Source organism: Neodiprion lecontei, chromosome 1 (genome assembly GCF_021901455.1).
Source record: "Neodiprion lecontei isolate iyNeoLeco1 chromosome 1, iyNeoLeco1.1, whole genome shotgun sequence".
Lineage (NCBI taxonomy): Eukaryota > Metazoa > Arthropoda > Insecta > Hymenoptera > Diprionidae > Neodiprion > Neodiprion lecontei.
The window spans coordinates 28503822-28521500 of NC_060260.1; the positions used below are offsets into that span (position 1 = coordinate 28503822).

Genomic DNA, 17679 nt, shown 5'->3' on the forward strand with positions numbered 1-17679 from the left:
ATATGTTACGGCGTATTACAAGGGTGTATAATGCACACATATTAATTATTACAACACATGCCGAGGAAGTAACATTTTTACACAGTTGTAAATATTTTATTGCGACCCTCGGCAAATTGCAACAACACGTAATTCCTTGAATATTTTTGTACAGGTATGTATGTATATAATGAACTTTTAATTTCTGTCCTATTTTTTCTCCCCCGCTATTTCTTTCGTTTTCTTTTATTCAATTCTTTTTCCACACCGCAGAGCGAACATTGCATTCGTCATGCAGGCGCCACTTAATCACATAGTGTCAAATGAAATTAATTAACTTGAATGTAATTATTAGGTCTCCTCGCTCGCTCTCCGACATGCCGCCGATGATTTCTAATAAATGATTCAACGCTACTGGGAATCGTTCACTTTTCGAATATACGAGTGGCACCGTCGGCTGCCGCCAGCTTTTTCTATCCAGCCGCTGTATAACGTGTAATTTGCTTCCATTAACCGTAAGAATTCAACAACTTTGAATGATTTATTTGTATAATCGTTTTACTCTTTATAACTACCGTTTTATCGACCCATTACTTCACGAGGCGAAGTTGAACTTTTATAAATTTATTTATTATGCTATTTTTGTTTCAGTTTACTTTCTTTTTTTTTACACACACACACACACACACATGGGTATATCCAAACTTTTATATCACGCGGTCGACCAAATATCACATAACGTGCGCGGTGATGAATTGATCCGAAACTTTAAACGTATCCATATAACGACGATCCGCGACGCATTTTCCACAAAATAAAGCGAGATCCCGCTTACGTAAAATACCATTTTAGCACTGACCAGATTTTTAGCACGCGCAGCCTCCCGAGTTATATAGTTTAAAAAATGATGCCGCTGTTCTTGGTTTCTGGCGATACGTACGCGCTACTGGTAACATTATCGCTTTGAGCAGGCGAAATGTGAGTAGATGGCAAACTTATGTTACGTATACTCGTAATATAAATTTATCAGTATTGGAGGGAAGGTCAAAAGAGATAAAAAAAAATGAAAAAAAAGAAACAAACAAGACGAAAACTCAACCACCCATCGATCCATCAGCGCGTAAATACGTCGGAAAAAAGATGTTCAACTCGAGGATCGTGCGAGATCGCACAAAGCATCCAATGCGTTACGTACGACGTAGGTATCGTAAATCAGATAAGAGTGCGATAACGCTCGCGAATTATTTTCACCACTAGGGGATGTGAGTCTCTCGTCGTCGGTGGAATTTTTTCCTTTTTCCTTTTCTTTTCAACTCTCTCTCTCTCTCTCTCTTTCTCTCTTCTTCTCTCCCCGCCGCGTTTTCGTCTCCGACGTGCTGATATCGGTTGAGTCAGGTCAGGCGCAAAGATCGTGTTACACCTGCAGATGGCTATAAGCCTTGTGTCAAGAGACGTTGGTACATGCAGCACGCGCAACATGTACGTAATGATAATCGGGTTTGAAGCATTCTCAGATGTTTTTCGAGTTTAAAACCAAGCGCAGTTGTACGAACGATGAGTAAGTGAGTGAGTATACGGTTATACATATATCTACCCGCAAGAAATATCGCGCAAGCTTTTCTTTGTTGTTTGTTCTGTTATTTCAATTTTTCTTTTTTTTTTTTTGCTTCTGCTTTTGCTTTTTCTCCCAATCTTATACACTCACTTTATTTTTTCACTCCAGAGCAGCCTGTGAATCACTGTACATCGTACACCGTCTTTGAACAGAGATGAGAGAGAGAGAGAGAGAGGGAGAGGAAATAACAATCTACCGCGTATTTACCGGCTCTCGTAAGATCGTGAAGCAACGTCGCCGTTTTAATCCGGCTAGCTGTTCTGTGTTTACCACCTTTTACCCACCTTCCGCAATTTTCTCATTAAGACAAGAACGCCACCGTAATGATTCGCACCGTACATCGGAATCAAGATTCACTGACTCGGAAAATAGCACCTAGTTCTCTGAACGACCAGCGAGATTTGAATACCAGAGGATTTCCATTATACCTGTTATGCCAATTCCGTTTCACCCTTTGGATGCAGAACGGTGTTACGTACGGTTTTTATATCGTAGTATTACACAGCGCCGTTTCTGCAACCGCGACTTTGACTGATGCAGGTGCAACTTTTCAAACGATCTTTCTTGTTTGAGGCCAAAGATATAGAACGAATAAAAAGTTTTTACCTACAGGGACGAAAATGCGATAAATTCCTTACGTGTATGTGTATATGTATATATATAAAAGAAAAAAATTACCGCTCGTTTCTAGTGGCCGATTGAAGTTTCTTTTACAGACATTTTGCAATGCTCTTTGTGATACGATTAACCGTCGCGATTCCATCCGGAAAAAGGGGCACAAAAAATAACTTTAATCGCCTCATTTTCTTATTGTTAGAATTTTTTCTATATATAATCGAGTAAAGATTCAACATTGTCGAAAGCCATGAAACATTTTCATGATAGCTGTATACGCATGGTAGGAAAAAACGACAATTTAATGGAGGTTCGTTGATTTATCTCAAAGATTTGCAAAAAATTTTACATAAATTTCACATTATAATAATTAGTACAAAAGTCTATAGGTATTTCACAATGCACAGGTAAACTGGAATTAACGCGTGACATGCGATTGCGATTCGATGGCTGAATATACTTGTTTATTTATCATTCACGTTTCACATTTCGACGAAAAAACCAACAATCGTTCGACGATCGTCGTTCCGATTACTTCGATCACGAGACCTTATCACAGCTGTGAATTATTCCGCAAATATATGTATATCATATGCGAGCGTCGAACGTGACGCTTCGTCGAAGACGATAAGAAGGTAATCCGTAGTTATAAGAAGGGGGAAATTCCAAAGTCGATGTGTAATATCCGACACGGAGTCGTAACTCACGCTTACGCGACGAGACGCACGTGGATAATAACATTATTGTTCCGAAGTCGAAAATCAGTACTTTAGAAGATGAATAAACCGTTACCCTTCCAAAAATTTACGAAATGACTCTGATCGAAGTCTTATTCTTCGATTGGTAAAAAAAAAAAAAAAAAAAACCGAAATAATGACAACGTCGTTCAGTGCAGCACGAGGAAACTTTCCACCCATGACTGCATCGCGTCCTTCAAATTACATTCGCCGTTCGAGCTAATTAGTTGATACGTAATACCATTTCCCTTTCCTCCTTAAAAAATGATAATCTATAATTCGTCGTAGTTTCCCACTTTTTTTCGCGACACCCAATTTAAAAATTCGAGTAGTCATTTGCTTACTCTTTTGCTCGAAACAGGCGTTGACGTCTCTACACATGTTCAGGGTTTGCCCCATACCCATCACGAATCACCTGCACTTACTTGCTTCACCCCACTTCACTTCACTGTTCACTTTGTACTTCTTTGTACCGAATACGGAACAACCTTTCGACCCTTGACGAGCTGTCGGTGCAACAGAGTTTCGTGTTTTTCGCCACCAATCTTGACCCGTACTCGTTATATTTTTCTCTCGCGAAACAAACATCGCCACCTCTCTCGTTTATTTATCCACCTGTATTCGTTTATTCTATTATTAATTTTTCTTTTGTTACAACATGAAGAAAATTGAAGTAAAAAAAAAAAAAAAAAAAGGAAATCACTCACAACTTCGTCGCTATGAGAACGAATCCAGAAAGCAATGCCTCTGCAGCTATGCGAACAAAGTGTAGTGTATTGCTAGTTTTTGTAATTATCTGTACATTATGTAGATACATGTACGTACATGTAACGCGTGAACAACATGACGACAACCATAATTGACAATTCATCCAGCGGCAATTTGATATTACCATAAAGTCATACGTGTATCCATATAGTACAGTAAATACAAATATTTGCATGCATGTACACATTGTACGTTGGCGTAATTAAAATACATAACAACGTTTTCTTATCTGTGCCAGCAAAACTTACCGAGAAATAATAATTACAATAATACCAATAATATGAATAATTATAACAGCAGTAATGATAAGAATAAATTACCGCGACTAGCGAATAGATCAAATCGTAAACTCGCAAGATAAAAATGAAAAAAACAAAATTAGAATAAGGGAGCGAGGGAAAACGGAGACATAACACGCATACGCAGATATCGCGTATATATACCTATAAACGGTGAAGAACCGTACGAAATAACGGGGGATACGTGAAACTGGTGAAACGGTGATCTAGCGAGAGAGGATCGGGAGGTATGAAACATACGCGCACGCCATACGCACGAAGATGGAGACGAATGAAAAAAGTTTTGAACACGGAGAAAATCCACCCCGAGTCATCTTTTCTCTCAGTCTCTCTCTCTCTCTCTCTCTCTCTCTCTCGCTTTCTCCTTATGCATTTCTACCTGCCGAGATATACACGTAACGCACCTACCCATCGCACATACCTAGATACAAAGGAGGTTGCGGTACGTAGCGCACGTTGCAAGGCATCTAAAGTAAATATATAGATTTGAGCATGAACGGCCTTCGTGTGGCAAGCGAGCCTCGTCTTGGCGGCGCCAAGCTGACCTATCTGTCTACTCGTAGCAGGCGGACAAACGCGAGCGAGTGAGCTAGCAAAGGCGCAGCGAACGACCGCCGAGAGAGCCGATCGTGAGTCGCCGCAGTCAGCTGATACTCGCCGCCGATTGCCGCCGGGCACGAAACTCGTCTATCAATCCGCCAACGAATTCACAATGCTTCGTTGATCCTGCGGGATTTTTTTTTATTTTATTTTATTTTATTTTTTTTCTCCTGCAAGCGATAGCTCGAACGATGGAAATCGTTGCAGTGGCATCGAGAAGCTGACGGTGAAAGCGCAAAACGCGATTGCGTAGAACGCTGAGGCGTCGTTGAAAATCATTTGGCGAACCGTAGATCGGCGAAAACTGATGTAGATCGAATGTGAAAGATTTGGAACCATCGTTACTGTTTCGGAATAAGTAAAAATCCTTTGATTCGCGATAAGGTATTCAAATCTCAGATTTATAAATGTGCTGAGTGAATGGGCCGCTGCTCGGTGAAAATGGAGAGACGAGTCCTGTAGTGTTTTTAAACCACACATTTGTACTTTCTTTGTATAATAAACGCTGTACCGAGCATCTTGCACGTAGGACATAGTCGACGCATCCTTACGTAAATATGTATACATCCACTTGCGTCAAGTCGCGTTGCTTCGATTCGATCCTCATCCTCGACGACTAGACGTTGCTCGCGGAAAATGCAACATTCTCATGTCTATGTGCACCGTCTATATAATATGTATGTACATCGGAGGTCTTCCTTGCGGGAAACGAAAAGCATAAACCGTTTCGTTTGAAACGTGTTCACATCACATCGTCGTTGTACAGCGATCTTGCAGCGTCCGATTATCTATCCGTAAACCGTCTCAAAATTGCCAAATGAAAAATAGTCGGTAAAGTGAGGATACGTTCTACCGAAAACGTTGATCTCAAATCGTTTCCGTCCACGCAACTAGTCGGACTGGCTTTACGAAGCCGTTAGCGGAGCTGTAAGGGGGATTACATAACAAGTAAGTATAAAATATGCTGCAGGAATCCTCGGCGAAACCGTCCGGTCGCGGAGTCTTCGGTTGAGATCGTCGGGTAGAATGAGAGGAATCGGTGCAAGCTTGTCCGGCAAGAAGCGGTCCCATATCGAGGGGCCTTACAACGCGACACGACCGTATAACGAAGCCGATCCGAAGTGAACGGACGATAAAAAGAGGAGTAAAAAAAAAAAACAAATCATCGTCTCTCTCTCGGAGGCTCGACCAGAAGTGACCTTGAAACGGCTTGCAAAAAGGTCGATTTCCACAGCGCAGCAACGGACGCGGAGCGCGTCGTTTTGCGCGGCAAAGATTTATCGTAATCGCGACGTACGTTCGGCCGGGCCTTGAGGCCCTTGAATTGGCGAAAACCGGCTGGCCGACTCCTCGTCCCCCCCCTCTCCACGTGCTCTCGGCAAACGTTGCGCGCCTTCGTGTCAAGTTCAATGTTCCCTGCTCTCGGCATTTATTACCACACCGGCTAGCGCCGAAGGACCTTGCGGCCAGCCGATCCGAGCGACCCAAGGCGAGGGGCCCGACGTTTTCAACGCCCCCTAATCAACCGGCCCATGCCGAACCGACTTCCTCCGAGCCTTATCGCACCGGCAGTTAGCGCGAGGTGACGCAAGCCTGGCTGTTTTACCCGACCCGATATGAACCGGAAGAGGGAGCCCGGCGGTTTGGTTAAAAATAAGAAAAATAAAAAACTCCGCCCGATTATCGTCACCAGATTAATCGCCTATCGGACCCCGAGCTCATTACGCGTACGCTCGAGTGCCGTATCGTAAGAACGAGCGTGTGGTTTACACGCGTATATACCTATACGTTTTTATCGAAAAAATATACCTACTATCGCACAGCTGACGGCTCGGGCACGGATTTGCTGTACGTGCAGCATATATATATCGACCTTATGAGAAGTTCGGAATTTTAATATGAATAAGAATTATATTGCAATAAGGCATGGAGCACTGCGACTGTACTCTGATATCTTTGATTACGCGTATAGCAACGTGACGTATAACGAAACGTTGGGCAAAAATTCACTACATTTTTCAACATGCAAAATAGTTCTGAAGCTGTTGCGTTTTCAAAATATTATGTAACGTGCTTTGTTATGATTTATATTGAATTTCAGACGATCGCTAAAACTATCAAGATGAAGTTATTAACGTTGGATTTTCAGGAGAAATCATTACTTCGCACTTATAGGGTCGTCTGAAATTTGATAAAACACGATAAACAGAACATACTCATATTTTTAAAAGCCCAGTCCTTGGAAAGTTATTCAGAAATTGTACAGTAATGATTTTATTCCTGATGTTACGCTAAGTTAACGTCACTAATCTCAGCCTCGTATAAAACTACGGTGTAACAATTTCTCATCGACACACGCATCGTTACTGTTGCAACATCGCCAATCCCAACGTGATGTATTTTCATGATAGCGAACAATGGTCGGCGTGTTTCAATGTCGCGAAATTTCGTTGTAAAAAAAAACAGCGAGTACATACGAACAGAAGTTTTTAACATGAGATGGACGGAAAAAAAAAAAAAAAAGGAAAAAAGGTAAAATAGAGGGTGTTAAGTATGTACAACTGCCTGTAAAAAAAAATTAATCGACTAAACAATAACCTTCGTCTTTCGTCTGTTGGGGTTTTTCCCCCCCTAAGCAAATGGCGCAATCTTTCGATTTTTTCTTACTACACCAGCAGCAACAGCAGCAGCGAACGACCTCGACCGTGCAGATATTTCATCGGAATAATTCATTGGCCGGGTATCCGATGGTGCCACGCGTCCTGATCTACGTGACCAGAAATCGGTGCTTGAATAAAATTCTGCCTGGATGATGACGAAGCGAGTCGTTCAGATAAAGAACTCTTCCTAGTGTTTTCTTTTTCTTTGGAATGGTCATTTTTTGTGTCTAGAAAAAGGTCTGAAAAGGATTAATTGGCGCCGTGGTCGATCCGCAAAAAGAGTTGTTCTTCTTTTCCCGCGTCTACGTTTTTCACCACTCGAAATTTGGCGACCGGAATTTGTAAATACGTAATTCGGAGAGCGCACCACGCCTGATTAACAACAAACGAGGGTAATAACGACACGGCGATGAATCAAATCTCCAAATGAGGAATTAGACCCGATACTCTTGCTCTTGTTGGTAGCGTAATCGCGGCTCTGAATCGATCGGTAGGTCCTGCATCTCGGCATTATCGTCGTAGGAATCTGCTTCCGATGAGATTAATCGCCGATCGGACAAAAACTGCTCTCAACAGCCAATTCAGCTAACTGTAAGACAGTTGTATAAGCACGCCTTTTGCATACCCTTGCCGTATACGGCGATTGATATTGCGCTCCGGATTGCGAAGGAAACTGTATCGTTCTCACATTCAGAGTTGTCCCGGTCTCAGTGAGTCGCATGCGGAACGATTTTGGCAAAAATATCACCAACCTACGTTTGAACTTCGGCACGTGAGTTGTAGTGAAAGTTGAGCAAAACCTATCGACCTTGGACTTCGTCACGGGCCGTAGAACCAATCACTCAAACCTCACGCGCACATAAGTGTCGGTATATGAAACGTCTAGAAGTAACTTTTATTGACGAAGATTAGTCGAGTCTCTTTAACTCTGCATGACTATACGCAATCAATCGAATTGGCGTAAAATTTCGTAACCGTAATTTACAGGGCGAAAGAAAACACCCGGAGTGAAATAACGAGTGTGCAGATTGCCATTGGCAGTGACACCGACGATAACGCGACGTCACTGACATACGCGAAGATGACGGAGAATCGATTTGCTGGTAAAAATGAGATAAAGAAAAAATATATTCGAGGTCTGGTAAGAGTCGAAATACAGGTTGAAAGAGAATACAAATATCGAGCAGTCGGCCGAAGGCCTTGGACTGAATTTTTCACTCTACGATATCTCCTGCGTAATGTCACAACGAAGCACGGCAAAGAAGGTGGGTATAGATTTCCCTAAAGAGCTGTTCGTTTTTCATACGCGCGACGTTTGTCCGTGTTACCCTTTAGCACAGGCAGCGCAGAGCCGGCTTGCAGGTAACCAAGTGTTCTTGTACGAGGGACGGCAACTTCTTGCACTGCATAGAATAACAGGATCCGCCTCCCGGTGAAGTTGGTTCGTCCTAAATTATTGCCACGCTCGGTTTCCACGAGCATCGCCATTAGCGCCCCCCCAACCCTCTGATTATGCGCTAGCCGAGAGAGGTTCGAGATTAATATTGAAAGTCGAGCTTCCCGATTCAACGCTATACGTACGTACGTAAAAGTTGCCTCCTAGTCCGCAAGGTTGGAGCGTAACCTCCTCGGCTCCTCGGAGAAAACGAGGCTGTCACCCGCCTCGCGGAATAACAAATTACCACAGGAGGTGGGTCCGCCCCTCTTCTCCGGGGTCCAGGCGCCACTTGTTCCCGACGACGCGATCTCTCGCTCGTCTTTTTCATTCTCTATGATCGGCAACACAACGACGCCTTCGCGGTCTGCCGCTCCTCGAAGCCGCAGCGCCGTTTTCGACAGCACGCGTTCTCTGTCGGACTTTGGCGTCGCGTCGGTACCGGGCATGTGACCACGTGACCGTTGTTTTCTTCACTTCCTGGACTTCGAAACTGACAATAAGTAAGCAGGTCACATTCGCTCTGGACGATTGAGCATTCGCTTGGAAATCAAACAGTTGACTCGACTCCGGTTCGTCGACATTGATTTCGGAAATTTCTTGTGATTTCCAGTGTCTACCCTAATTTCCAACGATTTTCAATCATTTTTGGATTCTATGTATAGAATCACAGTCACTGGAAATCATCTGGAACGCTCGAAGTATTTAAAAATCAATGAAAACACGTGATAAGATGAAAATCGATAAGATTTTAACGAATTGAAGTCATTCAGCGTTTACCGCAAGACTTGTCAACAATTTCCATTCGATTTCCAATCCACGCCGTGCAAATACATCTTCGGCAATGTTTCGAGTCATCTCTATTGATTCTGATTGTTTAAAAGAAAATACTACAGTCATTAAAATTCATTTTCTTTACAATTTCATCCCCATGTGTTAAATTTATAATTTCTTCGATCGAATGTCCGACCCTCGACTCAAGAGTTATGAATTTTCGAGCACAGAGTACGAAACAGAGAAATTTCAACCTAGCAGTGAAAAATGTGCGTTGAGTAGCGATAATATACGAGAATCGGGCGAGTAAATAAATTGCAGGAGATTACAGGTGTACCTCGCACGTTACACGGATGGCATAAGCATTATCGTATCGACACGACACACGGGCCACGCGTGTTTATGATTACGATTACGAATAGTGGTCGTGTCGCGTAGACGCATTATATCTATAACATTATACACGCGAAAGGAGACACACACGCACACATATAACGTGTATGTGTCAGACACTGCACAGGCGGCCATCCAATGACAGTGTACAGACATTTGCATTAGCCAAGGTAACAGCGCATTGATGCGGGTTGCGTCACTGGTCGTCATCGTCGTCGTCGTTGTCGTACTCAAAGAGACCGAGAGCCACAAGAGCTGGTTTACCTATTATTCCAGTTGCAGAAAAGAGCCTAACGACAAACCTTGGCAGAGTGTCTGCTCTCGGTGCTTCGACGATGCGAGATACCTCCATACCTCGATCAAGATCCTCTCCAGCCCGCGTTGTTTTCGATCTCTAATCTTTTATTTGCTTTCAATTTCCGCTATTGTATTGTATAATATATTGCGAGGCGAAAGATTATATCCACGGCGGCGGCCGCACCTCTGCGGATCGATTTCCCCTAATCGTTCGCGACGATCTCGCGATATAAGAAACCTTTTGCCTTGCAGCGAGACCAACCCTCTTCTTCGCGGGCAAACTCTACCTCCACATATGTATATATGGATATAAAACTTGAACTATTCAATATGTATATATATCGTTTGACGTATGTGACTGTCGCGCATCTCGGTCACTCATTGTCAGGGTATCGGAGACGAGTTGTATACTCGACTCTAAAGATTTTACAAAAAAAATCAAAATATAAGAGGAAGAAAGACAAACGGAGACATGTGAGTAATGACCCGTAGAATGACCGTCGACCAAGCAGACTAATCGTCGGTAGTGCACGATGGTACGTTCAACTCTACATGTCATATGCGCGACAATGCAAAGTGTGTATGCACTGCGTAATGGTGCTACATTGCTGTCGGACGTGATCGCCACGGTGCCTTGCTTGATATGGCTATAATATGAACTGTTGGCATGTTGCTGTAATAAATTTGCAGTCAAATAGGAAAATGAGGGAACGAAACGAAACGATGGTCCGAGAGACAAAGCAATTGAATAATAAAAAAAATAAATAAATTAAAAAAAAAGGTAAAACGACGACACACCGCGATACTGCAACGTGACATCGTCAATTGGAAACTCGTTGAGTTGATCGCTCGTATCCTGATCGGACGCGCAAGATGGCCTAGATCATAATAGCTATAAACGAGTACGCATCTTGCGGAAATAGTTTTGAAAAAAAAAAGAGGAAGCTCTTGGAAGCGAGTTTACGGTACGAGAGGAGGTACTTTCGAAGGCAGATATTTTATGGTAATCAGGGCTCGTTATTACGCTATTACGACCCCGTGGCACGCTAATGGGACCCGTGCTAAGCGTAGTGGAATCACTGACTTCGTAACGATGAGTGCGTGCGTATTTTGATGAATTCGAACAATCTTCCTGTGTTGCGAGTAGAGGCTGGAGTTACACGAAAATCCTGGACAATATCGCGGGTCAGTTTCTATGGTGTTTGGAGGAAAGACGGGCCTGGTGAACGATTTGCGTGAATATTACTGTGGTACCGATGAATTACACCGAATGCCAATCTTCGAACTTTGGCGATAATCGCATCAAGGTTGGACAGAGGTGAGAGCGATCGGAACGAGTCCGTGATCGAGGAAGGCGAGACACGCGTCACGTGCTGTACGAAAATCATAAATTTATCGAAAATTTGAGTAACATAGCGAAGCGTGGGCGTTGGTGTAAAGATGGTGTGGAGGGGGAGGAGCGGTCAACGAGAGGAAAAAGAGGTCTGCATCCGGTCGGAGAATACAAGAATAGATTGGGTGACGACCCGATTGTGAGAGGTGAAAATTATTAGACACGGTAAAGATAAAGAAGAAAACGAAAGTCGAGAGGGAGATATGGCAAGAATGAAAGTGTATGCGAAAAAAAGAAAGAAAAAAAAAGGGTAGAACTAAAAAACGGAAAAAATGAAACTTACATTGATCAAATATCTTAAGCATTGCTTTCTTTAACTGCATAATCGGACGTGGTGTTTATCGTCCAAAGACAGTAATTCATAACCACACTTTCACCCGCGTTAAAAACAATTATTATCTGCGATATTGCACTTGCGGTGAAAAGGTTCATTTCTCGGTCTCCACGTTGAGCAATATGCAACAACTACCGGCGAATGCTTTTAATCCTTGCGGTCTCTCTTCGAATGAGACGTTTTATTATTCACCTCTTCCTTTATTATTCACGAACGAAAGTTCAGCGATATTGACACTCAAGCTCTCTTCTCGGTAAAAGCTCGTCAACCCCCGCAGAGCCACTTTAATCCCTCGACGGTGTTGCGGCAGCGTCGATCGCGTAAGCACTAACGAAACAACTATTAGTTTTTCCTCCGTCAACTGCACGACGAGCGGCGTTTCCTCGGTCTTGCGAAACGGCGGCGATAAATGTGCGCAAAACGCTACGCGTCATCCCGCTATCGCTTTACCACTTGACATTTTGCCATCCGCATGGATTCTCGGCAGAGACATTGATAAAAGTCGACGTTGCTGCTGCCGCCGTTGCGAGATACCGTGAATGACGGATCGTCGGCTGTCTTCGGAACTTTGAAAGACACGGAAAAGTCGAGGAAACTGTCGTGAGTAAGAATGGTCCAGGCCAAGGCGGATCGGACGTGATGCGAATTCAAAAACGGAGGCGCTGCTGCTTCTTCCGAGTCTGCGGCTTGTGACAGTCTTCCTTGCGATGCGTGATACAAGATATTATTATACAAATGTATCACAGCTGCAGATATTATAGGTTCGTTACACTTCTTTACGACTCGACAAATATTTGTTGAAACTTTTTGCGACGCAGAATTATATTTTACACAACCGCTGATAAATTAAAAAAAATTTTACGTTCTTTGCAGAGGTATATTGTATTATAGTTCCTCCCGTCCTGCAGGGGCACCGATTTGCAACGGTACGGTTTCAAACGCGTTTCGAAATATAATGCTCTTCCAGTTTTCTTCCAGCTCCCCGCATTCAGAGCAAATATTTACTAGTCTGTAACACTGAACGGCAATTACGGACGGATTATTTGAGTTTGTCACGACCGTCGAGGAGTCTACTCCAAGTCTTCGCCAAGTTGATTAGCGATAAGTAAAAGATAAAGAGAGGCAGAGTAATGGAAAGAATGACGGAGTCAACGATAACGGGGAAAAGCCTCCGAAAGATTATCTTCGGGACACTCGGCGCTCGCTTTTCAGCTCGTCAAGTATCGCACTCTCCTTGGCGTCGTTCATCTCGGAGTACAAAAACAGCGAGAGAAGAAGAAAGAAGAAGACAAGATAAACAAAAAATTAAAAGCAAACTAAGAACCGATAGATAACGTTCATTGATAACGAAAGTCTCGATCGCACTTGTTTACACGTTTCTCGCATGCGTGTATACTTTTGTTCAATTTTCTGCACATCGGTACGTAATTCCTGCAGGGTAAAAACTGTACGCAGTACTAAGAAACCGGGTAACTCATTCACCTCTTCACTCAAACAACGCGACGCGTTGAACCGCAGAGTCCGTTACTGCACAGAAGAGGACGGTTGGTGGTTAGTTCGGTGTGTTTGAAACCGAACAGAAAGTTTCACTCGACGCAGGCGCCGATGCAGCGATGCTGATGCCGCTCAACGGCAGCTTCACCGTTTCTGAAGCAAACACGAGGGGCGATTTTACTCCGAAACGTAAATCGATCTCCACGCCGGCTCTCGTCGCGTGTCGGATACTCGCCGTTTAAAAGCGATAAGACGCCGCGGCGAAGAAGGAACGAGACGGAGGCGGAGGCGTCGAGCGTTTTACTCGGACGCCCGGAGCTGCTTCTGCTGCGCGAGTTAAACAGCGACTGGCGTCGAGTCGCGACGGAGTGCGGCCCGCAGTCCCGGCGACCGCTCGTGTCTCGGAATCAAGCGTCGGCGGCGTCAGCGTCAGTCGGAGCGTCGGCAACGCGAAACAGCAACGCAGCGCGACGACTCTCGCCGTAACTGTGAGCGTTTTCAACCGATACACCGATTAACGGAAACGTACGTCTTTCCGCGCTGCGGGCAAACACCGGGGCAGAATCGTCGTTCGATTGGAACGAACGAAATTTTCAATTAAAGGAGAAAAAAATTTGACCACGCGTTGAAAACTTCGCTACTTCGATAATTTATTCGAATCATTTGGGTCAGGCGAGTGGAATGTTTTATGTGTTTATTTAAACGAGTAGTTTTTAACCAATGCCTTGCAAATATGGTTCAATTACTTCTTTTTTTTTTTTTTTGTTTTCTTAGTTTCAGTGCCTGCACAGCTGCGCGTTTGGTTTTTATAACAACTCACTCCGCGCAATGGGATTATCGACTATGTTGTATTTTGGATAGCTTTGGCGCGCGGTACAAAATTTGAATTGAAAATAATTTTCCGGCTTCTTAATGTCGTGGTGATTATTTCTCATGCGTTATATACGAGGTTTGCGGAACGGATTAGAAAGAAGGCTAATAAAAGCCGACAGGTTTGTTTGAAGTCAACTAAATCACTTTTGTTTGAACTTTACACCCTGCACTGTATATAAATATTTATCCGAGGCTGGCGAAATTTTTTCTATTCAAATTCGTTCGATCGATGTATAATTGATTTCCCTGAAATGAATCCATCCATTGTATCCTCTTCACTTTCGTATTCTATCGCACTCTGGTTTAATGTTGAACTTGTCGTTACATCGGAATTCAATTGTAAGCCGCCGCCGGATTAGGAAAATTTTTCAAGAATTGTTAAAAGTTTACACGCACGGTGTTTCATAATTCTGCGTGGCACGCGTAATGACGTAAGACGGCGCGTGATGTGACGTCACGTAGCGCTCGTAGCGCAAAACGCGATTATTATGTATACACATAAATTTTCCATGTTTCATTTTTACCAGCGAACAAAAAACTGTGCGGTAATTAAAAATGCCGATCACCTAGAGATTTCGAAGGTGTCTACATACAACAATGAGCAGAAATAGCAACGATTTTTCCACAAGTTCACAAAGATCGTAAAAAAAGTTTCTTTCACTCCAAGCATAACGATAATTTACTCGAGTAAAATTCGAGTCTCGCGTCAACGGACTGGAACCGTTCAAAATCGTCGACCGTTCAAGGTTACGCGCTCTCTAATTCGCCGAAGATTGGCAAGTACAGGGAAATGTGAAGCTGAAGTTAGTATTTCGGTAGTAAAAAGCTGACCGTCGGAATTGCTCGACAATCGTGAAAGCGCGTGGAGGCGGAAGCCTTTTGAAAAGAATCTCTGATTAAAGAAGTTCGCGGTAAACGATTGCAGGGACCGACAGCTTTCGGAAGAAGACTTTTCTCCTTGAAAAGAACGAAACGAGAGATGTGCTTTCGTTTGAGGTGTTATCCGACTTCGAGAAGACGTACTTTCCTGTACCTGGAAAAGCGTTATTCTCAGCGATGCGGCAACATCGTTTCTCCTCGTTAATCAGCTATATGACATCAAGATAAACCTTATCGAAGATCTGAACTGCCATAGGAAGAGTGTCACATCTACGCGAGCGGTTCTCGTAAGGAAATTGCGACCTTTCGCGTTAACACCTGGTATTTCTTCCTACTTTACCGCTTCCCCGTCCCTTATGTCGTCAGTTTAGTCTTCGTTTCTGAATTCTCGGGGGCTGTTACGCAACGTTGTTCCGCGGCGTTGGCGGTAAGCCACATCTGTGACTGTGCGCACGTTCGTCGAGCGTCGGTGTGCCAGACTCACAGTCAGCAATAGCGTCGAATATCCGCTGTGACAGCGTCTTCGTCGCGTCGGCTTCAAAGACGAATAGAACGAGGCTAGGCGAGGTGGAGCGGCGCTACCCGGTTAGGTGTATCGAAACCTTCCACGCGGGTTCAGCGATTCCTGAAATTCCTACGGGCTAGGCTCCCGGAGATGCGGGAAAATCGCGCGAAAGCGACGTTCCCCGATCACGCGACCAACCGCTGCAGCTAGACACGCGTCGCGACGCTAATCGTCCGATTACCTCATGTCGCAGGAAACATTGTATTATCGCGACAGATACGACAGCCTCCCGCTCTCTCGGCGAACGGGCCAAATCGTTGAAAGCAGGGAGTGCCGACCTGTCTCTAAAGAACTGGTCGATGGTGTTGGTCCAGACTGATTGCCTTGTACTACGGTTATCCAACGAAGTTATAGCGTGAGCGACCCTACGTTCAGGCGATGTTCTGAAACATGATCGGCACACCGACGTTTTGAGCTAAGAGCAAACCGAAAGCAACACTGAAGCTGGCTAGAAAGTGTCCCGGATAAGTCATAGGAGAAACTGCTGAGCATCAATTGCAAGACAACAAACTATGTTCATTGATTAAATTTTTTGAATTAAACAAACCGAAGAAAAAATTCTTAAACGAGTGATAACATGGCACTACTTTCTACGTAGGGATGAACGGATGGAAAATGAATTGGTATCAAGGGGGATAACTAGATTGAATATATTATCAATGATTCGTTATCTACGGTCAAGAAACACAGTGTTGAGTGTGAAATTCTTCATTCGTACGAAATAGATCTCGAAGTTTAATTATGAGTGTTGGAATTGATACTTGGTAAATAATGTGTAATTTGATTACAGAAGATTGAACTAACTGACAAGGAATGAAGTGGAAGTTGGCTTGCTGAAGTAAAGAATAGACGCGTGTTTGCTGAGAGATGGAACAGAAGTATACTTGTTGAGAAATCGAATAAAAGTAGTATGGTACGTACTACGCAATTTTGGAATTTGTAATTAACCATTCGGATTTTACTTCTTCATTTTGCTATTTATAACGGTGGTTTTTTTGAGTTTTCATTAAAAATTTAGATGAATATATTCATTTTTTAATCCTCAATTTCAAATTCAGAATTATGAATTAATTCTACAATTCTGAATTGAAAATTTATGGTGATAAATAAAGTTTGCAACGCTTGATTGTAAATTTATAATTACAAATTAATTTTCCAGTTGTCAATTGCAAATTTTATAATGATGAATTAATGTTTTTAATTTTCGTGTTTAAATCACCAATTAACAATTACTCTATTAATTACTCAATCGCAGTTAATGATGAACAAAAAAAATACAAATATGCCCAAAGCTGCCGTCCACTCTTCCGTAAGAAGGTATTCATGACCGCTATCCTGTGTCTGCGATAGGTTTCAAGTAAGGAATTTGATGTCGAGGAACTTGTGAACGTATCATACAGCTCCTTGATCCACGATGTACGAGGAACAGGTAATATATTTGGGTAAGGCGACTCGCGCATTAACCGTACATCTTGGTGGCTAAGCATCTTTAATTCACTGATTGCAATAATTCGATTCGATTTGTCCGAAAAAATTCGTGAAATTCGTGAAACTCGTTTCCGTAAGGTAGAAAATAGATCGGGCATTCGGAATGGTGGTGGATCAAGGTCGGTCTTAGAATTTAATCTAGCAGTCGGAAATCACGTCAGCTGTTCTGGGACGTCGGATATGCTATTAATATTTAAAGGTGGCAGGGATGGGTCGCTCCCTAGTAAAACAGCTTGTGCTTTATTTCCACTGAAAAAGTTCTCCAGCACATGGATCACGATTGATACTGTTTTCCTGAGGAGGTAAAGCCAGTGAGATATTTGGAACCAAGAGATCACGCGTCTCCTTTTTTCCCTCTAGCATCTCATCATACTTCACTGAGGACGTCGGTTGCAGAAGGATTGCACGTCTTCCTTCTGCACGATTTCTATCCACGTTTGCAGGTACTCGCTGAATGTCCGATATGCACGAGTCGTTACAA

General features: G+C 43.3%; 1 protein-coding gene and 1 long non-coding RNA gene across 9 annotated transcripts in view; one reads left to right on the forward strand and one right to left on the reverse strand.

Moving 5' to 3' along the window:
• The window catches only part of LOC107223611 (dual 3',5'-cyclic-AMP and -GMP phosphodiesterase 11), a 92440-nt gene that overhangs the window by 24633 nt on the left and 50128 nt on the right, over nucleotides 1-17679 (reverse strand). Inside the window, exons 1-2 of one of the 8 annotated variants that reach the window (XM_015663349.2) lie at nucleotides 11849-13731; nucleotides 3291-3561 (exon numbers count right to left, since the gene is read on the reverse strand). The exons of 6 other annotated variants lie outside the window; for them this stretch is intronic. In XM_015663349.2, the coding sequence (XP_015518835.1) occupies nucleotides 3291-3351 (61 nt within the window). In that variant the 5' untranslated portion in view covers nucleotides 3352-3561; nucleotides 11849-13731. Of the gene's footprint in view, nucleotides 1-3290; nucleotides 3562-11848; nucleotides 13732-17679 lie in introns of those variants that run through there. One more of the 8 variants, XM_015663355.2, reaches the window with a different exon arrangement.
• Nucleotides 14250-17086, forward strand: LOC124292613. Its single transcript, XR_006902488.1, has 3 exons — nucleotides 14250-14385; nucleotides 16501-16623; nucleotides 16966-17086. It is a non-coding gene; the product is annotated as an uncharacterized LOC124292613 (long non-coding RNA).